The 27,884-nt window shown below is 33.4% G+C and overlaps 1 protein-coding gene across 10 annotated transcripts; it reads left to right on the forward strand.

Moving 5' to 3' along the window:
- Positions 1–48: 48 nt before the first annotated feature.
- Positions 49–27,884, forward strand: LOC101890476 (resistance to inhibitors of cholinesterase protein 3). Of its 10 annotated transcripts, none has more exons than XM_059125704.1 (12): positions 49–67; positions 6,991–7,502; positions 10,003–10,143; positions 10,720–10,874; positions 14,856–14,999; positions 16,921–17,047; positions 17,297–17,317; positions 17,923–18,200; positions 23,651–23,842; positions 25,883–25,975; positions 26,774–26,923; positions 26,994–27,884. In XM_059125704.1, exons 2-12 carry the CDS (start codon positions 7,253–7,255, stop codon positions 27,126–27,128), a joined length of 1,686 nt encoding a protein of 561 aa, XP_058981687.1. In that variant the 5' UTR covers positions 49–67; positions 6,991–7,252; the 3' UTR covers positions 27,129–27,884. The 10 variants fall into 10 exon arrangements, with proteins under 10 accessions (XP_058981687.1, XP_058981689.1, XP_058981690.1 ...); XM_020035328.2 differs by lacking the exon at positions 49–67 and adding an exon at positions 3,678–3,834; XM_059125709.1 differs by lacking the exons at positions 49–67; positions 17,923–18,200 and adding exons at positions 3,678–3,834; positions 23,281–23,375.

Consider the following 27,884-nt stretch of genomic DNA (forward strand, 5'->3'; position numbering starts at 1 on the left):
ATAATTTTGTTCATAACTTATACAAATAAATAAATCTAAACAAATATACAAAATAAACACAAACAATGTAAGTGTAAGAAACAAAGTGGTGTATATTTCTAAAACATATTCTCTATCCAAAATCCAATAATCGTGGATAAAGCAAGTGGGCTCACGCGAAAATTGTTACATTTTATATTCTTCGTTAATGACCATGAACTTTCTTATGAAAATGAAATATTTAATTTTCTTAATTTATGTTGATGGCCAACAAAAAACAAATATATATATATATATTTTGCCAAACAAAATAGTTCGAATGTATTGGGGGTAGTTTTAAAATATGTGAATGTAACATAGCTACGTACATACATTTTGCATTGCTATATACATATTTTGTGTGTGCGACTGTTTGTGCTTGCGGCAGGGATGAGAGTTGTGATTTGACAGATTTGTGTCCAAGAGCATGCATTAATTGCTAATGGCAAACGAATGGAATAATATTTTTGCTCTCATCATTGAAAAATATTAAAAACCAAAATATTGATGTACGATAATCAATGTGCTTGAAAGATTTTCCAGAAAACGGACTAAAATATGATATGAACATTATCGGAATCGAATTTCCAGAACCTTCTGTATAAATTTGAACAATAAATAAGATGTGTAGGAGACATGGTGAGACAGGGAGACAGGGTGAGATAAAAACACTGCAACAAAGTCAAACGCCAAAATTTTTACATTTTTTTTTTTTAATTTTATCTAATGAAAGCCAAAAATGTCGGAAATAGCATAAAATTTTAGAATAAGAGTAGATTTGTTCGAATTGTTCCTTTGGCACGAATTATGGCCTTCAAACGGCCAATGAAACCGTCACACGTTGCCCGAATGTTGCTCTGCTTAATTTTGGCCAAAATTTTTACATTTTTTTTTAATTTTATCTAATGAAAGCCAACAATGTCGGAAATAGCATAAAATTTTAGAATAAGCGTAAATTTGTTCGAATTGGTCACCTTTGGCACCAGAGGGCTGCAATGAGTATGATTGAGTAGGCTTGATCACACACAGTGGAAATACAATCAAGCTCAATCAGTCGGTCAGATGCAACATGTTCATTCGAGTCACTCAAGCCTAACGAAAAAGTTGTGATCAAACATGTATTGATCGAAGTTTTGTGATCGCAATCAAACAGCTCACATGAGTTATTTGTTTACGAACTTATGATGAATTGTTCATAACGGGTCGATCATCTATAATGAGTCTGATCGGTTTTATTTATCCTAGTTAAGTGAGTGATTTGATTTGATTAAAACACAAATGTTCGAATTTGAGCGAAATCATGATTGTAAATTTACTAAGGATGTCATAACTAAAAGATGTCCCCATTAAAGAAATTGGTACAAATTATATTTAATAAGCTTACAATTTTTCATTTTATTTGGGTTTTTGGTATGCTAGACTTCAGTAACTTATTTGGAAAAAAAAAAACAAAATTAATTTTTTTAATAAAGAAACACATCATTGGTATTTAGAAAACTAAAAATGTTTAAATATATTTTTTTTAATTTTACAATATTGGTCAAGATTTTTCACAAACTTCGACCTTTTCGTTTACCTACACCTGTGTCCTGTGTAGTTTCTACTTGCAACAATTTCGGTCGCACTATCACAATATTCTTCCATTTCAGATATCAAAAAATGTCAAAATAAACTGTCCCAACTTGATTAAATGGTTGAATGAACAATGACGCTGAGCGAACTCGATTCAAAGAAGACAATCACGGTTGTGATTGCTCATTTACATTCATGTGTTCGATCAACTCATGCTGCTGAACACATCAAACCGTCTCGAACGCTCATGTTTGATTGTGAGTGAAGTGATTCAAACTGAGCGTTCGATTCGATCAGAAGCGAAAACAATCATTTCATTCAGATCAAACTAAACGACTGCATCAACAAAAATCATGTAAGAAACCGAGTATGCTTGAATTTTTGCATACTCGTTGCAGCCCCCTGTTTGGCACGAAGTATGGCCTTGAAACCGTCACACGTTGCCTGAATGTTGCTATGCTGTATTTTGGCCCATTCCCGGCGAAGCGCTTGCTTGAAGTGATCGACACAACATTGCTTTCCAAAATACTCCAGACACAAGAGTCCGACGGATTGGTATCCGGAGATTTTGGTGGCCATTGTGCGCTGGAACTGAAGCGAGGAACCTCATTTTGTAACCATTCTTGGATGGCGCGTGCTGAATCCTGTTGGAATATCCAAGGTCTGCGGCCATAATGTTTTCGTGCCCAAGGCTTTAATACACTCTCGGCATTTATTCTGATGCCACGGTCGATTAATAGAAGCGGAGAGCGACCATTGGCTGTTATGGCGGCCCACACCATCACCATGGCCGGCGCTTGAGTTCTTGTTCTTGGTGCACATTTTCAGCTGACCTTTTTGGCAAGTAAACACGATAATTTTGTTTGTTTACAAACTGCTGGACAACGAATGTTTTCTCATCGGAGAAAACCAAATTCGGCAGTTCATTTTTGGCCCTAGGCTCCCTTGTTCATTTGCGAAGAAGCCAGCCAGATAAGCGCTTTATGTATTCCCACCTTAAAGCTGGGAATACATAAAGCGCTTATTTGGCTGGCTTAAGTCATCGGCTGGCTTCTTCGGAAATGAACAAAGGAGCCTAGAGTCAAAATCGAACTAAGTCAACCTAAAACTCCTTTGTTCCTCTACGAAGAAGCCAGCCAATGAGTTAAGCCAGTCAAATAAGCGCTTTATGTATTCCCAGTTTAAGTCATCGGCTGGCTTCTTCGTTGAGGAACAAAGCAAAGACCTCAAATGGTAAAGACTAGACAAAATGCATTCTGAGCAAATGGTTTGTGTCTATACTGTCTAGATAACAGCTCATGACAGGACAATGTTAATATAAAAAACACATTTATAGAAAAAAAAATTACAAGCAAAAGTTTGAAAAATTCAAAAATTGGCTTTCAGAGTTATATTCTATAGACTTTCCCAATTATTGCATATTTCCTAAGCTATTTTAATCGCTGAACATTGCTAACTATGTTGTTACGATATCATAACAACAGAGGTATTTTTACAGGGTTGCCATATCTTTACTCTGGCTTGTCCCATCTTTATACTTCTATGTCTTTGAACAAAGGAGTTTTAGGTTGACTTAGTTCGATTTTGGTCCTAGGCTCCCTTGTTCATTTCCGAAGAAGCCAGCCGATGACTTAAGCCAGTCAGAAAAGCTCTTTATGTACTCCCACCTTAAGTCAGTCGAAAAAGCGTTTTATGCTTTCCCACCTTTAATTCTGCACTGTTTAACCCACTACCATGGTTAATATTGTAAACGTTGTTTGAGACGTATATTTCCATACGCTTTACGTCAAATTTGTCATCATACAATGTAAACATGTTATTAGATTTTTTTCGTTTACCATTCCATGCGATTTTATATTCCCACATTTTTTTTTGCCACAAAACACTGTGTATTGGCCAAAATAAAAAAGAAATGAACATTTTCATGGTTCTATGGGCTTTCCAAATTACCTCAGCTACGAAGATGATGTGGACGAATTCGTTGATGATGATCGCCATGAAGGCGAATATAAATATTTTCTTGTTAAAGCGTGGTTGTTGTTATTGTTGATCATTTTTTTTTTTTGGTATTTGTCGTGATGAGTGTGGCTGGCGGACTTGCTTATGGCCGAAAGGCAGGGACGGACGCATAGAAATGGACTTGCCAGTTTGACAGAGTGTTCGTTTTAAGAGATAACCGTAGTTGCTGAAATTCGCTTGCCTTGGCCACTTCGAACGGTTTTTTGAAATGCAAAAATGTTTTGCGTAAGATTTCGTTTCAAAATTTGTTAATGTCTTGCAAACAAAAAAAAAAAAAAAAAAAAAAAACAGAGGAATATATGAATATTTGAAAATATCAAAAAATAATTGTGAAATAATAATTTATATGGAAATATTTGCGTTTGTGTGAGCAAAAAGAAAAACGAATGGAAATTAATTGCATTTAATGCGAAACAAATAAACATTAATAAGAAGAAATGAAATGTTGGAAAACCTATAAAAAAATGATGTCTAAAAATAAAAATATTCATACGGGACATCTATTTATGTAATAATATTTCTTCAAGCCAAAAAAAAAAAAAAAAAAAAAAAAAAACAAAAACAAAAATGCAAAAAAACATACATATTGATGTTTATATTTGTGATCACATACAGATATATGTACAGTAGATTGTGATTATAACGACGAGTGGCTTCTGAAATTTATCAGTTGCATGGAACATAATTATTGGCCCCAGTGGATCAAAATACATTCATAGAATATCCATAAAAAATGCCACAAGAGAAATAATTTGTGTCCGTCATAACTAAGTTTTACTGTATCAAATATCATGGTTTTGTGCGTTTTTAAGTGTTTTAAAAAAATATCTAACATTTTGTTTTGCAAAAAAATAAACTTTTATTTCGCAATTAAATTAAAGAAATAAATAAAAAGTGGTCGCATAATGGCTTGCAAATGTCGTGTAAATTGTAAAGATTTTTTTTCGGCTCTTTTTCTGAGTGATAATTTTTTGTGGCAACTAAATATGTACCTAATTATGTGCCAGACTAACACGACCAGCCAACTGATTCAAAATGACCAAGGGTTTGAAGTGAACGGAAATATCTACCTTACATAGCCGCAAAAATGTCCAATTGTGATATTACACAAATATTTAGAGCAGAGGAAAACCAAAGTTCTAAAAATATATATGAGGAAAACAAGTGAAATGTTGTGAAGAAAAATAAAATAATGAATTCTAGTATTAATTGCTAGTAAAGAGTATAATAATAAATATTTGGCATATGTTCAGTGAAAGTGAAATGTATTTTTTCAATATGTTCTATGTAAACGTTATTTTAATAACAAGTAAAAACGCAGTAACTTCAGCCTTTGAAAACCATCCACTATATGGAACAAATTTGGAAATTTTCAAAAAAAAAAAAAAATAAATAAATAAATAAAATTCGTTAAAGATTCTGTGAAAATTTTAAAAATACTGAATTTAGCTTTTGGAGTCTATACGAAGACGTGGACCTGCATAGCCAAATTTTATCATAAGTCATTACTATATTGAAATACGAATTCCGTTGAATAATGTAGTTAAAATCATCAAAATACCGAATATAGGGAGGTACCGTTATATCGGGGCTATACGAAGACCTGGACCTGCATATGCAAGTTTCTGTCAATACTGTAGTTCTCATTACGAACCCTTAAGCTGGGAATACATAAAGCGCTTATTTGGCTGGCTTAAGTCATCGTCTGGCTTCTTCGGAAATGAACAAAGGAGACTAGGGCCAAAATCGAACTAGGTCAACCTAAAACTCCTTTGTTCATCTACGAAGTAGCCAGCCGATGACATAAGCCAGCCAAATAAGCGCTTTATGTATTCCCAGCTTAAGGGAACTGTAATTTAATAACGCATTTATGCTATTGAAGATTAACCCACTTGGTTTAATAGTTACAGTATTTACATACACCTTAGAAGGATATATATGCTGATCAGTTGATGTTTTTTTTAAGTATACATACACACCCAAATAATAAAGCAAAAAGGTGATATCAATAACACTGCCTTTAAACGGTGGCATTTTTATCAATTCTCTTTTAAAATTTCTACGTAAATCTTCGCACCTTTACACGGTGGCATTTTACGATATTAGTGCTTGGCATTTTACGATATTAGTGCTTGGCATTTTTTCTGACATTTTATTTAGTATTTCGTATAGAGCTGTATTGTTGTGCTAATTGTTTGTAACAGATATTTATAAAGAAGTGATTTAAAATTAAATGTGTGAATCTAAAGAAGAAATGATGGATAAAGTTATTGAGGTGTTAAATGTTGTTAAGTGTTGCATTGGAAAGCTCAGATTTCAGTAATGAGCTTGATGTCGGCATTGTTTTGGGGCTATTTGGGGCATGCTGCCCATACAGCACCAACATGAGCTCTATTGTCGATCTGATTCACATATTTATTAAAACTATTAACTTTTATTTTAACTTTCTTTTTTTACTTTTTAAAACTTCCAATTAATTTTCATATAATTCAATATACAATTCAATCACTAAACACATCACACCACACTAAAAGAAACGCATCAAAAATTACAATAAAGAAAATATATGAAATGTCAAAATCATAAAAAATTCAGAAGAAGCAAAAAAAGAAATGCGAAGAAAATGGCATGTAACACCGTGCGGTGGCTTATCGTGCCATTTTGTCTTCTATCCTTGTCACCGTGTAAAGGCAGTGTAAATCAATAGAGACATAAAAAACAGTTTGTAGGTTTGTAAATTCAGTGGATTCAAATTCAGTGGAAAATGACCAATTCCATTGCACATAAGTCAAATAAATCCTCAGAAATTCGACAAATGACATCTAATGTAAACCTACTATTACTAATAGTATATAGAAAAAACATATTTGGAACTGAAAATCCGTGGTTGCTTCGATCGACTCTGTCTTTGTTTTCCGTTATGTCTCTTAACTAGAACTCTTGTGGATAAAAAATTGCACTTTTTTGTAATTGTAATTTAAATGCGTTTGTAAATCAGAGATGCATTTTCAGTAAATTAGTCGCGTGTTAACGCTATGTTAGTTGAGTTAAGTTCTTTTCTTTACATCATATAATTTCTTAGATGTCAATGTGAGAATTTCTGTGTAAATTTATAAATCTTAACAATATTTAATTAGAAATTAAAAAATTACTCTGTTCCAGTATCTGCACGAATCTTCTAGTTTTGTAATTTTCTACGAAATCATAAAGGGAAAATCAGTTATCGTAGTAAACAATTTTACATTGTTGCAGTTCTGGAACAGAACTATTATTTTGATATGTTTCCCAGAAAATGCTATTTGTTTCAATAGAATATTATATACATTCATATAATAACACCATTAATCTTAAAAAAATCATATTCTCTTATTTTAATTTTAGATTTGATTAAACCAAGACGACATAAGAAAACCCCCACTCAAAAATCGTAACAATAATAATGCAAGTGATTATAAAAAATAAACAACGGTACAATTAACCCTAATTAATAATTAAGAAAGAGGACGAAGGAGAGAAAAAAAAACTAAACAAATTACTAAAAATTCTAAGTAAAACCAACAAAAACTAACTAACACTAACACATACAGTTATAAAAAAAAACAAACAAACGTCAAAGTCTATAAATAACGCTCAAGAGAGAACTATGCCTGCTCAGACATCAACAAGAATGCCGACCCGGCAGGAACAACAACATCAACAGCAGCAGAGAAAGCCGTCACATCCGATTTATGCCAATGAAGGTCTAAGTCCCAAGAAAACAGCTTTAATTATTGTAACAGTTGTCGGTTGCATTGCCATATTATGGCCGAAGGTTTTCTATCCCATGATGTTCGGTGGAAGTGCAGTGGCCACAAATAAGGCCAATATGAAAGAACCACATCGTGGACCTGGAGGTGAGTTGAAGTTACATGTTATTCTTTTAGTTTTTATTTTGTGTGGAGAGGTCAAAGGTGTTTGGTGGAATAATTGAAGAATAATGTGCTTGCATTAACGCGTTTTGTGTATACGTAGACTTTATTTGACGTATGACCAAAGGAATTGACAATTGAATGACAACATTTTATCTGAGTTTAAAAAATACAAGATAATTGAATTCGGAGAACGATCTTTTCAAACAATTGACAAAAAATTCTAAAACATGTATGTTAAATTTGGAATCCTCTTAATGTACCTATCGCATTTGTCGTGGTGAATTCAGAGGCTAGTTTAAAGGAACTATAAGAAATTTGTAAAAATTCTTGATAATTGCATATTGTAAAAACTTCCGATCGGTGCCGTAAAAATGTATACAAATCTACTTATTTTTGTCAATACATTTAAAAAATGTTTGACATATCAATATTTCCAAGCGTTGATGCATCTAACCTGTATTCTTCTACCATGGTACATATGTACTTTTTCGATCACAGCGAGCCCTATTATCATAAACAAAAACTAATTTAATCAAAAGTGTTGTGTGAAAATCTATGGAATTAAATTTGCGGTAAAAATCATCCATTAAATATTGAGATTTTTTTTATAAAATACAATATAATCACAATGTAATCAAAGGAAATATAAAAACATGTGCAAGTGTGTGATAGCAATAATTGTGAGTCATATGTAAAATGACAATTTTGGCGTACATACAGAAATACACATGGATAACAAATGTAAATAATATAATAGTAGTTTAAAGGATCTATCGGAACTATATTCAGAAGGAGTACAGGCTGAGATAAAAACTGCAACAAAGTCGAATGCCATAATTTTTACATTTTTTTTAATTTTATTGAATAAAAGCAAAAAATGTCGGGAAAAGCATCCAATATTAGAATAAGTTTAGATTTATCGAATTGGTCACCTTTGTCACGAAACGGCCAATGAAACCTTCATACGCTGACCAAATGCTGCTCTGCGGTATTTTGGCCCATTCCCGGCGAAGCGCTTGCTTGAGATGATCAACAATTTGCAATTTTTTATTGCCTTGCTTTCCAAAATACTCCAGACACAGTAGTCCAACAGATTAGTAGTATATATGGAGATTTTAGTGGCCATTATGCGCTGGAAATGAAGTGAGGAACCTCATTTTGTGACAATTCTTGGATGGCGCGTGCTGAGTGTGATGGTGCTGAGTCCTGCTGGAATGTCCAAGGCCTGCGGCGAAAATATTTGCGTGCCAAGGCTTTAATATGCCCTCCAGAATATTGTGCGCGATAATATTAGGCATTTATCCTGATGCCACAGTCGATTAATATGAGCGGATAGCGACTATCGGCTGTTATGACGGCCCACACCATCCCCATGGCCGGCGCTTGAGTTCTGGTGGCCAACCGAAGGTGCACATTTTCAGCTGACCTCTTTGGCAAGTAAACACGATCATTTTGTTTGTTTACAAACTGTCGCACAACGAATGTTTTCTCATCGGAGATCAGAGAAAACCAAACTCGGCAGTTCACCACTTTCGGCCAAGCGTAGCAACTCTTTAGCTCTTTTGAGTCTATTTTCCTTCTGTTGCGGTTTAAGTTCTTGCACTTTTTGGGGATTTCAATGGCTTTACTCCGAGCTCATTTTTCAATATTTGCCGAATGGAATATTGCGATATGTTCAGCTCACGAGCCATTTTTCGGCCACTGCGACGCGGGTTTCGATCAAGTCGCTTCTTTACTTTTCAAACAATTTCTGCTGATGTTGCTGTTTTCTTCCGTCCACTTCGTTGACGTCGGGCTACGCGAGCCGAAAACGAGCTATAATACGAGACACAAAATGTTTATTCACATTTAAATGCTGGAGTGCTCTACTCTACTTTTGGTTTTCAAGCCAAATATAAAGAAATTACACTATCACGCTTGAATTCCATCACGGATAACTTTTTTTGTGGAAAATTCTTACCAAAATTCTTTTGTACGCTTGTAAACAATATAATGAGCTATCACTGGAATAATTTTAACAGCTGTCGGATGATTGGCTTAGAAATGACAGCAGTCTGAAGTTGGTTGCGATTTTTTCATCTCACCCTGTATGCAATGGATTTGTACACATAAATTTTGACAACATCCTAGTTGTCAAATGAATAATTTTGAAAAAAAAAATTAAACATATGACTGCACGACCTGCTTAATTCTACCATGCGTTTTAAGGACCCGAGCTTATTAAAATCGTTTGACAATTCAGAAGTCTTTGCGGATGGTAAAAACCGGAATCATCATTTCGCGTATTAAACATAAAAATTCTCGTAATGCAATAATCTATATATTCAGCCAACACCTTCTACCTTTTTTCATTTAAATATGCTATTCAAAAATATTCTATTTTTAATTTTGTATTATTATTTTTCATTTGTTTGTTGTGTTTGTGTTGTGTCGATCGATGGTATTATATGAATTATTGTCGAATTGAAAAACAAAATAACAGGTTGTTGTGACGTGGTACTTAACAGGGAGGAATTTTTCAATGTTACCTCGACGAAAACTAAAAAGCCAGCAACGGAAGATCCCGTTGTCTTTGGACCACAGCTATATCGTAAAAGTCTAAATATTTACACCGGCGAAATAAGTATGTCCGCAATTCGAAATTAAAATTTGTTAAGCATGGGTTTCAAATAAAAATTTCAGATATTACAAAACAAAGTTTTATAACAAATTACGCATAATATGACCTTGACTAACATTGAAAACACAAATGCAAATAATTCGAAAGAAAATTCCACCTTCTTTTATGTATTAATTTTTTCACGAATGGTTAAATTGAAAACTCAATTAAGCCATTCTCCTGAATCATGCAATTGGAAAATGTGGTTTCAGCTTCGTGATTAAAAAAATAAACATCTTCAAAGAGTGGTCATGGTATTTGATTTTTATCTAACAAAATTTCATTTAACAAATTGCTTTATATAATTAACCTTGAGTTGCATTTTGGTTTGTTGTACAATAATTGTTGTTGCATTTTTTATTTTTGTTGAAATTATTACTTTTTCTCGTGAGTTTTTCTTTTGTGATATCATTTTTTTCTGTTTTATTTCAAATTTCACTTTTCCTTTCGTTTGTTAATTATTTTTGTTTGATGCATGGATTTTATTGGTTTCATTTGGAAAGATTTGTTTTTATTTATATTGTTTTTTCTTTGCTATAGGTATACGACAGGAACGTCCGGCTCATTTGCATCCTGACTCGGTTTATCAGGCTATGCGAGAACGTGGCCGCGCCATACCAGCCACACCAACAATACCCATTGTTGAGCGTAAAACATCGCCAAGTAATCCACCACCACGCATTGTTGAAGGCAGGGTAAGTAACAAATGTTTCTGACGCACTGCATCCCCTAGTTATATCTGAAGTGGTATTTGTGTATGTCAAAATTTATATTTTACATGCGACTCATAATCTACAGGGTGAGATAAAATACTGAAACAAAGTCAAACGTCATAATTTTTTCATTTTTTTAATTTCATTGAATGAAAGCAAAAATGTCGGAAATAGCATAAAATTTCACAATAAGTTTTGATTTGTTCGAATTTGTCACCTTTGGCAGGAATTATGGCCTTCGAACGGCCAATGAAACCGTCACACGCTGCCGAATATCGCTTTGCGGTATTTTGGCCCATTCCCGGCGAAGCGCTTGCTTGAGGTGATTGACACTTTGGTATTTTTTAGTGCCAACCTTGCTTTCCAAAACACTCCAGACACAATAGTCCAACGGATTGGTATACGGAGATTTTGGTGGCCATTGTGCGCTGGAAATGAAGCGAGGAACCTCATTTTGTAACCATTCTTTCTGATTCATTCATTCTTTTGGAATGTCCAAAGTCTGCGGCCAAAATGTTTGCCTGCCCAAGGCTTTAATACAACCTCCAGAATATGTTCGCAATAATATTCGGCATTTATTCTGATGCCACGGTCGATTAATATGAGCGAAGAGCGACCATCGGCTGTTATGGCGGCCCACACCATCACCTTGGCCTGCGCTTGAGTTCTGGTGTCTTTGGCAAGTGAACACGATTATTTTCTTTGTTTACACACTGCTGGACAACGAATGTTTTCTCATCGGAGATCAGAGAAAACCAAATTCGGCAATTCACCACTTTCGTCCAAGCGAAGCAACTCTTTAGTCTATTTTCTTTCTGTTGCGGTGTAAGTTCTTGCCCTTTTTGGAATGTCAATGGCTTTACCCCAAGCTCATTTTTTAAAATCTTTCCTAATGGAATATTGAGATAAATTTAGCTCACGAGTGGCTTAGAAATGACAGCAGTCGGAAGTTGGTTGAAGTTTTTTCGTCACACCCTGTATTTTCTTGTGTATGTCAAAATTGACATGTTACACGCGACTCATAATCTAATTGCTATCACACACGTGCATATGTTTTTTAATTTCCATTGATTACATTGTGATTATATTGTATTTTATAAAATATCTCAATATTTAATGGATGAATTTTAACCGCAAATTTAATTTCATACATTTTCGCACAACAAACAAACAACACTTTTGATTAAATTATATATTTCCAATAAAAATAGGGTTCGCTGTGATCGAAAAAGTACAAATGTTCTTTACTCATGTATTTCATCAACTTCTACGTATGAAAAATTTGACATTACATATGTAAAAAACTTAGAGCATTTTTTGATATATATTTTTTGAGATTCCCTTTCACATAAATTAAGCCAAACAGTTTTTCTTTTTTTTTAATTCCATTGCGAGAAGAATCTGAATTTTGTTTGGTGCCAGCACATCATGCAATATTTTCATAATTTTACTGACCGTGAAAAATCCGCTCTCTCGCCTTGTTTTATTTATTTTATCTAGCGTTTATTTTCATTTCGTTCCGTTATTGGCTTCAATATCCAAAAATAGCCGATTGTATGGAAGAAAATTATTCAATGTGAAAAATGTTTGGTCGCAATGTGTGTATTAGATGGGGCTAAAGTAGATTACAGACATGGTAAAATAAAAAGGCAAGGTAGAACTACTATATGATTAAATTTTGTTTTCTATAGGTGAGAGTACATAAAAGGCTCTTTTGACTTCCTGAAGGTGAGAATACATAAAACGTTTTTTTGATTGACAGACTTCTTCGAAAAAAAAAACAAATGAGCGTTTGACCAAAATCGAACTAAGTCAACCTGTTTCTTTGTTTCTCTACCATGGTAGAAGAATACAGGTAGATGCATCAACGCTTGGGAACATTGTTATGTCAAAAATTTTTAATTTTTTTTCAAATATAGGTAGATTTTTATATGTTTTCTTATGCGACGTCATTCGGAGGTTATTATATACGCATTTTTCAAAAATTTTTACAAATTTAATAATTTTTCAATTCCAAATTTGGTTTGACACTTCATTGTCCCATCAATTGTGTCGATGCGTCTACCTATATTCTTCTAACATGTCGTCTACGAAAAAGCCAGGCCCACATCATCACCATGGCCGGCGCTGGAGTTCTGGTGGCCAACCGAAGGTGCACATTTTCAGCTGACCTCTTTGGCAGTAAACACATCATTTTGTTTGCTTACAATATGCTGGACAACGTATGTTTTCTCATCGGAAAAAAACAAATTCGGCAGTTCACCACTTTCGGCCAAGCGAAGTAACTCTTTAGATCTTTTGAGTCTATTTTCTTTCTGTTGCGGTGTAAGTTCTTGCACTTTTTGGAATATCAATGGCTTTACCCCGAGCTCATGTTTCAATATTTACCGAATGGAATATTGCGATATGTTTTGCTCACGAGTCACTGCTGCTGATGTTGCGGTTTTTTTCGTCCACTTCCTTGACGTCGGGCTACGCTACCAGTATCACGGTAACGAGCGATTTTACGAGACACAAAAGATTTATTCACATTTTCACATTCACATTTAAATGCTGGAGTGCTCTAACGATAGACCCATGGTAGAAGAATACAGGTAGTCGCATCGACACAGCTGCTGGGACAATGAACTGTCAAACCGATTTTGAAATTGAAAATTTTGAATGAAAAATTATTGAAATTTGTACAAATTGTTGAAAAATACATATCATAACAACCTCCGATTCGCGTCGGATATGAAATCATAAAAAATTATACTTATTTTTTACAAAACATTTAAAAAATTTTGACAAATCAATGTTCCCAAGCGTTGATGCAGCTACCTATATTCTTCTACCATGCGATAGACCCTTGTGGTTTTCCAAAGAAATCACACTATCACACTTGAATTCCATTACGAAAAGCTTTTTTTTGGAAAATGCTTTTGTGAGCTTGTAAACAATAAAATGTGCTGTCACTGGAATAAATTTAACAGCTGTCGGACGAGTGGCTTAGAAATGACAGCAGTCTGAAGTTGGTTGCAGTTTTTTAATCCACCCTGAAAATTTTTTATAAAAAAATTTAATCCGGCAAAAAAGTTCTGATGTAAACATACTATAATATTGTTAATGTGGAAATCATTTGTTTATTTGTATTACGTTAATGGCTCTGAATTCTGTTGTCAAAAACAACCGCATGAAGGCAATTAACGTCACAAATGTAAACAAATTTTAAATTGGAAATGTAGAACAACACGAATATAAATTTGCTTGATAAAATAATACAGGTAGCCGCATTGGAATTAAAGTTTTTCAAATAAAAACAATTCAAATTTGTTAAAATTTTTAAAAATGTATAAAAAATATTTGAAAAATCGACTTAATTTTGAACAAACTTTTTTTGATGCATTTACCTGTATACTTCTACCATGATGCATTATGATTAATCCATATATGCATATATGATTAATTTTTTGATTGAATTGATTGATGACTTATGTCCATTTAAGAGCAATGATGCAACATGCAATAAATGGAATAGTCATTCATGGCCATTCTGCTGTATTTTGGGTAATGAAAATTGTTCTTAAAAAAGAAGAAAGAAAGTGATGTTTCCATTTTCATTTCGGTTTCTATTTCTATTTCGAATTCCATGACATTGCCTCTTTCTTATTCTGTTTGGTTTTGTTTTCATTTGCTCTCTTCGTCGGCTGTTGTTCTCATTGTGTTTCACTTGAGAGCAAATGAGCATAAACACGAATATTAACTCATTTATATAGCATGTGTATGAAGATAATTTAATACATATGTATGTACGAATCTTAAGATAAACATACATATATTTATAGAAAATAAAATAGCGAATAGAACATTTCAGTTGTCGAAACAACTAATTTGACATGAATCATCTTGTTATTGTTTTATCTATATACAATATGTTTTGCCAAAATTAATTAATGTTGGATATGTATTTTTTTTTCTTTTCAGCCTGGCCCAATACCTGGCATGCGTCCACCCATGGGTGCGGGTGCAATGCATCAGCCACAAGCGAAAGGCAACCAAAGTGTGGGTATTCTAATGCCACTGTACACCATAGGCATTGTTATATTCTTCGGTTATACTATCGTTAAGGTGGGTGGACAATTTTTGGAAAAATATTTCAAGTCCGGTTTAATCTCAAAATGACCATGGTAGAATTAAGAGTGTAAAGTCATGCAATCACATGTTTACAATTTTTTCAAAGTTATCCATTTAACATCTCATTGTCAAAATGTATATTTATAAATCCATTGTACATAAAAAAGGACGTACAGAAATCAGAGTTTTCATATAGCCTCCTGTACAAAATACTCCGTACATACTTTTAATTGCGATTGAGTGGCTTGGAAAATCTAACAATAAACAATAAATATTCAAGAATTACATACTTCCCAACCGCCATAAAATACCACATGTGAACAATTCGGTAATCTTGTGCGCTGACGCATTCGATAATGTGAGAGATAATAAAGGTTATGACCCACACGCACAGACATCGGTGCGATCAGAAGATGTAGAAGACCACTTGAATGAAATATGAAGCAGCCCTTCAATGTTCTCCATTCAATATTAGAATAGATAAGAATAATAAGATTAGTTTCAGTTTCTTCTTAAGGAACATATTTTTAAGTAAACATTAGATTTGAAAACTACATCCAAAGAATAAGGTTATTCTTTCTTTTATCATCGCCGATCCAGAGAATAGAATTGACAAACGAAGAGGGAGATTGACTTCCATTCTTATTTAACATTGGTCCTTCGAGCCGGATCGAGAATTTAATATACACACAAGCCAAGCGGTTGTATTCCTTTCTCACTAAACATTAATCCAGTCGAGCCGAATAGAGTTGACAATCGAAGATGGAGATTGGACTCTATTCTCATTATTAAAAACATTGATGCTCCGAGCAGGATCCAGAATAGAATTGACAATCGAAGAGGGGGTTGGATTATTTTCTCAAACACCCCCATATAACGGTACCTCCAATACCAATAGCCAGTATTTTTATGATTTTAGCTACAATATTAACCGGAATTGTTTCAAATTTCGTAGTTGAAGTTCGTAATAGGTACTACGATGTATGACAAAAAAGTATCTATGCAGGTCCATGTCTTCGTATAGCCCCATATAACGATGTCTCCCAATATTTGGTATTTTGACGATTTTAACAATGTTTATTGCCGGAATTATTACAAATTTCGTATTTAAAGTTCGTAATGGGTACAACAACCTATAACTGAAAATACCGTATACAGATCCACGTTGTAGTATAGCCCCCATATAACGGTACCTCCCGATATTCGGTATTTTGATTATTTAGCGACAATATTAACCGCAATCGTTTCAAATTCGTAGTTGAAGTTCGTAATGGGTACTACGATGTGTGACAAAAAAGTGTCTATGCAGGTCCACGTCTTTGTATATTACGGTACCTCCCAATATTCGATATTTTTATGATTTTAGCGAAATTTTTTATCGGAATTATTTTAAATTCCGTAATTGAAGTTCGTAATTGGTACTACAATGTATGATCAAAAATGTATATACGATACCTTCCCCTATCTTCGGTATTTTGATGATTTTAGCGGTATTATTTACCAGAATTTCAAATTTCGTAACTGAAGTTTTTAATTTGTTGTTCCCATCTCTGATTATCTGCAATGGATTTATTCATTTTCACAATGAGATGTTATTGAATTATTTATTAAAAAAAATTAAATTGTAAAAAATGATTGCATGACTTTACCTTTTTAATTCTACCATGATGGTTCTTAAGGTGGGAATACATAAGTCATCGGCTGGCTCCTTCGTAGAGGAGCAAAGGAGTTTTAGGTTGACTGGTCTACACTCCTTTGTTTATTTCCGAAGAAGTCAGCTGATAAATTAAGCCAGCCAAATAAGCGCTTTATGTATTCCCACCTTAAAAAAAAAAACTATTTTTAAAAACTTTGATTCAAAATTTATTAGTACTTTCACTTTCTAAAAATTTGCTTGTATTTTCCTGGAGTGTAGATAGTCTTCAAGAAGCCAGTACCAAATGCACCCTATGGCCCGGCACCTTCAGATCCCAATTTCAGAAAAGATGTATTCGGACATGAAAATGGTAGACATGTTGAGGATTTGAATGGATCTAAACTGGGTAAGTTGCAAACGGTTCCAAGAATACTTCTCAAAATATCAATTATAAATGAGTTTCAATGATAGTAGTTTGTTGTACAAAATATCGTCAAACATTTACATTATAAATAATTAAATATCCAAAAAACAAATTGTTCCCCAATTTTCTTTTATATATTCATTCATTGATCAAAAATAAAAAAAACTATGAATGTTTTCACTTGAATGCCAACGTAATATTTATCATAATCCTGTGATCCTCCTGGTACAGGATGGCGAGAACATCAAACAAGTAAGATACATTCCTTCTAATGAATTTCTTTGAGATTCCTAAAAACGTTTCAAATTGTTTTTGTAGAAATCTTGAAATTTTTGTTTTAGATTTTTTGGTTCCAATCTATTTTATTATTTTAGACTTTGTTGTTGTTCTTCTTCTTCTTACTATTATGGCAAACATTTTTTAGAATATGTCCTCCGGTTTAAAATCGAAATCTTTTGAAATGTCACAATTTCGAAGAATAGACAAAGCTGCTTTTAATGTTTTCTTTGAGTAACCTATAACTATTTGATTTGGTTTAATATGTAAATAGATATATATTTGGTGTCCTTGATATCCTCCAAAAAGAAGATTTTTTGTTTTATTTTTTTTTTTGTTTGGTATTAAATGTTGTCATTAGTTGTTAACCTCATCCAGCGATCTCCATTTGCCATATTCATTACCGTTTTGTTTTCACATTCCAACATATATCCACTTTTGTTGTTATTTTTTGTTAATATTTGTTGTTTGTTACAATTCCAAATAAAAAAAAAACAAGAAATCGAATATTAGTGATTTTGAACCCCAATACTCTTGTTACAAGAAACAAATCTACCCTAAAACTTAATACAAATTTCTAGGAACTAAATATCCTGATAGCTTACATCAGCAACAACAACATCGTAATAAGGCCAGCGATTTGTATAATGCCACCCTGTCGGGCCAAGCAGCTGCCACTAATCTATCGTCATCTCTGAAACACCAACACCAAATTCAGGCCCCACCACAAATTACTACCGCATCTAAGGATACGGAAAAATTAATGGAAATCGAGAAACTGCGTAAGAAGTTGGAGGATACCGAAAAGGCCATGGCCAAGTTAATTGCCGAAATGAATTCCGATCAATATGAAGCTAAGGTTAGATTTGGCAAAAGGTGTTCATGTTCAAAATATTTCTTTATTCTTTTGGTTCATTTAGTTTCATTTTAGTTTTTATTTTTTTATTAAGTTGTAAGATATTTTAGTTAAATTTTAGTTCTACGAACTATCAACATACACACCCATACATATATAAAACATATGTTTACATCGAAATGTTCAGGGCACAACATGGCAGAACATGGCATGACATCGACACAGCTGCTGGGACAATGAACTGTCAAATCAATCATGGAATTGACATTTTTGAATCAAAAACTATTCCATTTTGTAAAAATTGTCGAAAAACGCATTTTATAATAACCTCCGATTGACGTCGTATAAGAAAATATATAAAAATCTTCTTAAATCTTTTAAATATTTTGACATATTAATGTTCCCAAGCGTTGATGCATCTACCTGTATTCTTCTACCTTGAAGCAGTACACACATACTAAATTTTAGTTAAGGATCGATTTGGGAGGAAATGGTTTCCACAAATTACACACATCAAAATATTTTCACTAACCCAAGGTCTGGTGTGAAAATAGAATGTATCGGTCCACTCCTTCTGGTACCTACCCCACAAAGGGTCCAAAAATGATCACATATCTCATATAAAGTATGGGAAGTAGTCGAAATAGTCCACAACTGGCACGCTATAATACAGGGTGATATAAAAAACTGCAACAAAGACAAACGTCATAATTTTAACATTTTTTTTTTAAATTTTTCTTTTAATGAAAGCAAAAAATTGCGGAAATAGCATCCAATTTTAAAATAAGTTTAGATTTGTTCGAATTGATCAGCTTTGGGATGAATTATGACCTTCAAACGGCCAATGAAATCGTCACACGCTGCCCGAATGTTGCTCTGCGGTATTTTGGCCCTTTCCCGGCGATGTGCTAACCTTGCTTTCCAAAATACTCCAGACACAATAGTCCAACGGATTGGTATCCGGAGATTTTGGTGGCCATTGTGCGCTGGAAATGAAACGAGGAACCTCATTTTGTAACCATTCTTGGGTGGCGTGTGCTGAGTGCGATGGTGCTGAGTCCTGTTGGAATGCCCAAGGTTTGCGGCCAAAATGTTTACGTGCCCAAGGCTTTTATACACCTTCCATAATGTTTTCGTGATAATATTCGGCATTTATTCTGAGGCCACAGTCAATTAATACGAGCGGAGAGCGACCATCGTTTGTTTTGGCGGCCCACACCATCACCATGGGCGGCGCTTGAGTTCTGGTAGCCAACCGAAGGTGCACATTTTCAGCTGACCTCTTTGGCAAGTAGACACGATCATTTTGTTTGTTTACAAACGGCTGGACAACGAGTGTTTTCTCATCGGATAAAACCAAATTCGGCAATACACCACTTTCAGCCAAGCGAAGCAACTCTTTAGCTCTTTTGAGTATATTTTCTTTCTGTTACGGTGTAAGTTGCACTAGCACTTTTTGGAATATCAATGGCTTTACCCCGAGCTCATTTTTCAGTATTTGCCGAATGGAATATTGCGATATGTTCAGCTCACGAGCCATTTTTTCGGCCACTGCGACGCGGGTTGCGAACCATTTTTGCTGATGTTGTGTTTTCTTCCGTCCACTTCCTTGACGTCGGGATACGCTACCAGTATCACGGTAACGAGCGATGGTACGAGACACTAAAGATTTATTCACATTTAAGTGCTCTAACGATAGCCACTTACGGTTTCCAGCAAAATATAAAGAAATCACACTATCACGCTTGAATTCCATCACGAATAACTTTTTCCTGGAAAATTCTCACCGAAATGCTTTTGTACGCTTGTAAACAATATAATGAGCTGTCACTGGAATAATTTTAACAGCTGTCGGACGAGTGGCTTAGAAATGACAGCAATCTGAAGTTGGTTGCAGTTTTTTTCATCTCATCCTGTATTTATATCCGTCTTAGGTCAGATACGAATTGGTCAATATTGGCCAACTGCTTCGGAACCTCCCCCATAAAGGGTCAACAGTTTGAACAATCATAACTCAAGGCTGGATGTTTAGATATGAAATTAATACTTATTTGCCGTATTCGATTTACAAAATGAGTCTACCTCTATTATTGTGCCATGACATAAATATAAGAAAATTAATATTGCATATCCAAACCGTCAAAACTTTATACACTTATACAAATAGAATATCATTTTATGTTCGTTATTTTCACCATGTATTTTGTTTTATTTCACTTTCAAGATGGTCGCCATAAATTTTCTCAAACGTCAGCAATTTCATTCTTAAGAGAAATAAACAAAAATTTAAACGATACCAAAACAAAACAATGCACTCATCTTTATCAATTGCATCATAAGTAATTGCAAATTTTCTATTTTATTTACCTACTTTAAAATTAGAGTAATTAATAAAGAAACTGTTTCTTTATATTAATACTAACAAATCCTACCCATTTATAATAAAACACAACATCATTAGAAATTGGCATGAATGAAAGTTTTCCAACGTTCGTCCATAAAAAAAAAACTGAAATAACATTTGTAAACAAATAATGTTTATTAGGTTAAATACTAACAATTAATGGTTTGTGTTTGTCTTGTTATTAACGAATATCCCGAGCGTAAACCAACCCCATGAAATTGTTCTTGAACATTTCCATTATTTTGTGGCATGTTGAGCGAATAAAAACAACAGAATATACTGGTTTACTCACAAAATGTAGATCTCTACTTCTCTCTCTCTTTTCTTATTATGTCTCTCTCCTACTCTCTCTCGATCACAATTAATACAAATTCTTCCTTTTCTTCCGAAAAATAAATAGAATTGAATGTGGCTATTTGCATGCTGATTTTATCAAGGCGTTGCGTATACTGTCCGCATTCGTAACGTATTGACTAATCACAGTTAGAGCCAAATGTCACATGAAGTATCGTAATGTCATACTAACACATATTTTCCTTATTGATAGTGAACAGCAGCATTCATTTCCTTTGCAAAAATTAAATAAACAAAAACAAGTGGGGACATATTTCTAAAAATGATTTGTTTTTTTCTCTCCTCTCTGAGATAATTTTGTATGCAACATTATTGAAATATATTTTATTTAATTCATCACATTAGTCCACAGATTCATTTGTGTTTCCTTATAATGGCGCCTGGGTTGAAATAACGACGAAATGGAAAAATATTATAATTCTAAAGAAATACTGGAGTCGCGGGAGCAATTTTTTCTTGGCATTTAAGGATAATAATTGTCGAATGAAGTAAAATAGAACTCTGATCCAAAACAATTTGTCTTATTTAAACGCTAGGTTAGAAAATTTAAGAACGCAACAACATATCGACAGATCAGTAAAAGCAATGGAAGGCAAATACCAAAAGGCAACGGTATTTCGCTGAATGCAAATAATGACATTTTATAATGACAAATTACAGAAACTATTATTCGATTATGAAAATAATAATTTCGTTTGTAGTTTCACTTGCAGAATGAGCATCGACGCAGCTACTGGGACAATGAACTGTCAAACTAATTTTTGAATTAAAAATGTTGAATGAAAAATTATTTAAATTTGTAAAATTTGTTGAAAACGCGAATTATAATAACCTCCGAATAACGTCGTAAAAGAAAACATGTAAAAATCTACTTATATTTAAAAAGCATTTAAAATTTTTTGACATATCAATGTTCCCAATCGTTGATGAATCTACCTGTCTTCTACCAAGATCACAATATTGAATTCCTTTGCTTTCACACGACCTTTCTAATGGACCCTGGCCATACAACGGATATTTTCAACATGACATGACACAAAAAAAAAAAAAATTATTCATCAACATCAGCTGAATGAAAAACAGCTGTTTTGTGGCCGATGCCACATTTTCATTTTTTATCAACAGTGCAGCACATACTTTTTCCGATATATTTCGATATTACTGAGTCAATAATATTTTGCAAAAATTCGCATGCGAGAGAGAAATTTCTCTCTTACTGAGTAATGTTTACTAGAAAAGTTATCGTACATACCTAATGTCATCAATCATACAGCTCATTTAGATTGTTATTAGACGGGTTTTACACATGTGCTTTCACTTTTATTATCTATGTGTATTTCCTCGTGAATTTCAAAATTGCAATTTTGCATATGACTCATAATTCTAGCTATCACACACTTGCATATGTTTTTTTATCTCTTTTGGTTGCATTGTGTATTTTCTTAAAATATGATAATCGTTTATGGATGACTTTTTCACACAACAAACAATATGTTTGTTTAGATTACCACCAAAGACCTAAAATGGTAAAGACTAGACAAAATGCATTCTGAGCAAATGGTTTGTGTCTATACTGTCTGGGTAACAGCTTATGGCAGGACCATGTTAATATAAAAAAAATATATTTATAGAAAAAAATGACAAACAAAAGTTTGAAAAATCCAAAAATTGGGTTTCAAAATTCTATTCCATAGACTTTCCAAATTAATTGCATATTGCCTAAGCGGTTTAAATCGCATAACATTTCTAACTATGTTGTTACGATATCATAACAACAGAGGTATTTTCACAGGGTTGCCATATCTTGACTCTGTCTTGTCCCATCTTTATACTTCTATGTCTTTGTTACTACTGAAAGTAGGGCCTTAATGTATAACACGATGTGTGCATCTTCTACATATGGTAAATTTGACATTACATATGTAAAAAACATATCGTCTGATAGAGCCTATACTTAATATGACTGGAGATATATAAAATTACTTCATATAAAGCGGCATCGAAACAATTCCATAAAATTTCCATAATTTTTTTCAATTCACTGTATATTTATTTTAGAAAAAAATCAGTAAGTGCCGTTTTGATTTTGCGAATAAAAATTTAAGATATCTATATATTTCGACAAATCTCAGGTCCATTCTCGTTACTTTTTCCCAAGAGCCATTAAACATTCATCACCATCCATTGCAAAAAATTAAAATTCATTTTCAGTAATTTGATATTGTATTTTTCAAACATCTTTCTCGATAACGAAAACAAAAAATAATAAATAAATTTCGATGAAAAACGAAAAAAAAACATAACCTATAAAATTACGTAACGTAGTAGTAACAGCTATACAAGGTTTAATTGATGCTGCTGACGAAGAATTAAAATTACGAGAGACTACTTCGACCACCACTACCAACGATCCAAACAAGGTTAGCTTAGATTTTCAAATGATTATCAGATGTAAAAAATGAAACACACATACGCCTCTAACTACTCTGCCGAATAACACTACTAATATGTATATTTTGATTTTTGATTAACCAGCTAACAGCTGTTTTTACTATTTTTACTAATGTTTTGTTTATGTTTCACTTTTAATATTCAAATATCCTTGGTTTTTTCTTGACTAATTTGTGTTTTTGTTGTTGTTTTTTTTTAACATCTGTGTGCATAAAGATTTTAACAAATATTCTTTTGTAAATAGAAAAATTCCAACGAAAATTCGACCACGAACCAACAACAAAAAGAAAACATTTCCAATGGGCATGCAAACATTCAGGAGACAACATCAACTGGAGACGATAGTAAGGTAGACGAAACAGAGCATAAGAAATCGGAAGAGGCAACGGACGATAAGCGTAAGAAGAGAGAAGGAAGTGCTGATCGAACAGTTTCGGTAAGTATTTCGGGTGTATTTTTAGGCATTAGGTAGGCATATTTGTTGCCTATCATATGATCAATGTTCGCTAATATTCAATCCTAATTGCAATTTGAAGCTGAAGTATTTCATATAACAGGAATTGTATTATAAGAACTAGTCTGTGTAAATATGAGCTTAGAGTTGCCAAGTAAAAGACCGTCTTCATAAAAATTGCAACCATGCTAGAAGAATACAGGTAGTCGCATCAACACAGCTGCTGGGACAATGAACTGTCAAAAACCAATTTTTGGAATTGAAAATGTTGAATGAAAAATAATTTAAATTTGTAAAAATTGTTGAAAAACGCGAATTATAACGACCTCCGAATAACGTCGTATAAGAAAACATATAAAAACCTACTTATATTTGTAAAAACGTTTAAATTTTTTTTTGACATATCACTGTTCCTAAGCGTTGATGCATTTACCAGAATTCTTCAGCCTTGGTAGCAACCATGGCCATGGAATGATAAGGTGTCGCACCCATCAGATTAAATGTCAAAATTTGTTTACGCTTTGTTTATCTTTCGTATTCACAATAAATGTTTTGACAACGATTCTAGATGATCAGCTGAGCTAGTTCCAGTTATAACGACCTCCGAATAACGTCGTATAAGAAAACATATAAAAACCTACTTATATTTGTAAAAACGTTTAAAATTTTTTTGACATATCACTGTTCCTAAGTGTTGATGCATTTACCAGAACTCTTCAGCCTTGGTAGCAACCATGGCCATGGAATGATAAGGTGTCGCACCCATCAGATTAAATGTCAAAATTTGTTTACGCTTTGTTTATCTTTTGTATTAACAATAAATGTTTTGACAACGATTCTAGATGATCAGCTGAGCTAGTTCCAGTTATAACGACCTCCGAATAACGTCGTATAAGAAAACATATAAAAACCTACTTATATTTGTAAAAACGTTTAAAATTTTTTTGACATATCACTGTTCCTAAGCGTTGATGCATTTACCAGAACTCTTCAGCCTTGGTAGCAACCATGGCCATGGAATGATAAGGTGTCGCACCCATCAGATTAAATGTCAAAATTTGTTTACGCTTTGTTTATCTTTTGTATTAACAATAAATGTTTTGACAACGATTCTAGATGATCAGCTGAGCTAATTCCAGTACCTATTAGCTATGCCGTGGTTGCAACACTGCGAACTTAAGAGCACATTCAAATCGTGTCGATTTTAACTGTCACTGCCATTAGCTATACGTCAAATAAAATCGACTCTCAAATCAAGTGGATTTCATTTGACGTATACACAATGCAATTGACAGTTAAAACCCACTGGATTTGTATACGGCATCTAGGATATTATTTATACCGAACATGTATTCATACAACACATTATTTCGATTGTCAATCACATTGATCAAACGTCAAAAAAGTGGCATATCTTCGTAAATTAGCCTTTATAAATAATAGAAAAAAAAAAAACATTTGTATACCCTGACAGACCTACAAAGTATATATATTCTGGATCAGCGTAAAATCCTAAGACGATTTAGTGATGTCCGTCCGTCTGTCTTTCTTTCTTTCGAACGAATTGATATAGAAAACTAAAATTTTGCATACATGCATATTTTCTCAGTAGGCAGGTTAAGTTCGTAAATGAGCCATGTCGGGCCACGTTTTCGTATAGCTCCCATATAACGGTACCCCCGATATTCGATATTTTCATGATTATAGCGATAGTATTTACCAGAATTATTTTAAATTTCGTATTTGAAGTTCGTAACGAGTACTGCCAGCCTATGACAAAAAGTTGCAGGTTGCAGGTCCACGTCGTCGTATAGTCGCCATATAACAGTTTTCATTCAAGTGGTAGTTTTCGAATTTTTTTTTTTTTTGAAAATTTGCAAGTTCCTTCCAAATGGTGGAGGGTATTAAAAGTTCGGCCCGGGCGAACTTAGCTGCTTTTTTACTTGTTACTTTTTGTTTTATTCTACATACTTTTCGACATCTGTATATGTTTTTCTTTAATTTTTATTCTTTGGTTTTAAGGTTCTTGGAATGGAAGTAACAGCCAGTGTTGAGGGAGGCCACAAATGGTCTGGTCGTCCTCCAACTCCGGTACTGTCACACCATCATGAACATGTAAGTTTTTGTTTTATTTTATTTTTGTTTACGTTTATATTAGAGTACCGACCTGATTGATATCATGGTAAAATTAAGAAGGTAAAGTTATTTCAAAAAGGCATTCCCATCTTTGCATTTTCTGTAACTTATCTTGTCACATTTCAATGTATAGAATTTACGTTCCCATCTCTGATTTGTGTATGCACAATGGATTTGTAAATAAACATTTTGACAATGACACGTTGTCAAATGAAAAATTTTGAACAAAAATTATAAACATATGATTGCATGACTTTACATTCTTAATTCTACCATGGATTGATATATGTTTTTATACACGAAATATAAACAAGACCTTACAGTGCAGTTACAAAAAAATCGTTTTCTAATGGCTAAAGTCATCGGCCGAAATTGACCTAAGTCAACCTAAAATGACTTTGTTCTTTTATGAAGAAGCCAGCTTATGGTAAAAGAATACGGGAAATCGCATCTACACAGCTGCTGGGACAATAAGCTGTCAAACCAATTTTGAAATTGAAACTTTTGAATGGAAAATTATTCAAATTTGTAAAAATTCTTGAAAAATGTATATCATAACAACCTCCGATTGGTGTCGGAAAAGAAAACATGTAAATATTTACATCTTAAAAAATTTTTGACATTTCAATGTTCCCAAGCGTGTATTCTTCTACCATGAGCCAGTGTGTATTCATCTCATTTAATTTCACAACCAATACACTTAAATATTTCAATTTACACTCATGTTTTTGATTTTAAAACTTCCCTTTTTAAACCATCGTTTTCCTACTCTTTCAGTCCAAGTCTGAGGATGACAAGCCAGAACCCCAGTCAATATATTTGGAAGGCTCCTTGGCGCACGATTCTCAAATCTTGGTTTCCGATTCGGAAATCAAACAGGAAGAAGTTTATGATGCTGAACTTAATGGATCGGCCGAAGAACCAGCTGTAAGGAGCTACCTAAGAAAAGTTATCTTCAAATGAAAATGTTTTTTCAAAATTTGTTTTTGTTTTTCAGGTTATACTGAGTAGTAAAATGACATTGTCGCTGATCAATCTGGATAATAAAACTGAGCTGAAAAAACCAACTAGTCCCGAGGTAGAAAGTCCTTTGGCTGATGATATTGAAATAATTGGTCATGACCTTAACTAAATATCGCAATGGTTGAAATGTGTGAAATGGTTTTTAACAAAGAACAACAAAAAATATATAACCCCTGGACATGATGATGTTATCTGGAAATTAGGAAAAGAAAACAGAAAACGATTTAAAACACAATGACTGATTTATGAAAAATTAATTGCAAAACAAAAATTATGTTGGCCTCCTTTTTTACTATTTTCACACAGTTATATTCGTAGAAAATGAGAAAAAAAACAAATATCCAGTACTTCCGTTATAAGGAACTTGTGTAAATGTTGCCAAATGTTTTTTACTCTGTTTTTTTATTATTTTTATTTCATTGCAAAGATCCTGTATGCAGGGTACAATTGCGAAGGTAAACATGTTTCAGGGTTGACGTTATGATATCCCCAATAATTTGCCACTTGTCGCCCGCCAAACCTTTTGGTGTATCCACAAAACGAGGTTGCCATATATTATTTCTCCAAGAAAAGAGTTTACCTTCTTAATTGTATCATGTTTCTATGCATTTTTTAAATAGTTTGTAGAATTTTGTTTTTTTTTTTTTTAATTTTTATTCATCAGACTCTGTGTATGCTCAAAAAATCTATAAAACTTTAATCTATCGACCCAGAAATTATTTCTAAAAGAAAATGAATTGTATGCCAAATATTCTTAGTATTCAACGAGAATTAAAATACAAATTTTATAAAAAAAACCAAAACTCGTAAATAAAAATGATTATATTCTTTATTGTCCCACTTCCATTATTTTGTGCAAAAATTA

The sequence above is a fragment of the Musca domestica genome, unplaced genomic scaffold (genome assembly GCF_030504385.1).
Source record: "Musca domestica strain aabys unplaced genomic scaffold, Musca_domestica.polishedcontigs.V.1.1 35, whole genome shotgun sequence".
Classification (NCBI taxonomy): Eukaryota; Metazoa; Arthropoda; class Insecta; order Diptera; family Muscidae; genus Musca; species Musca domestica.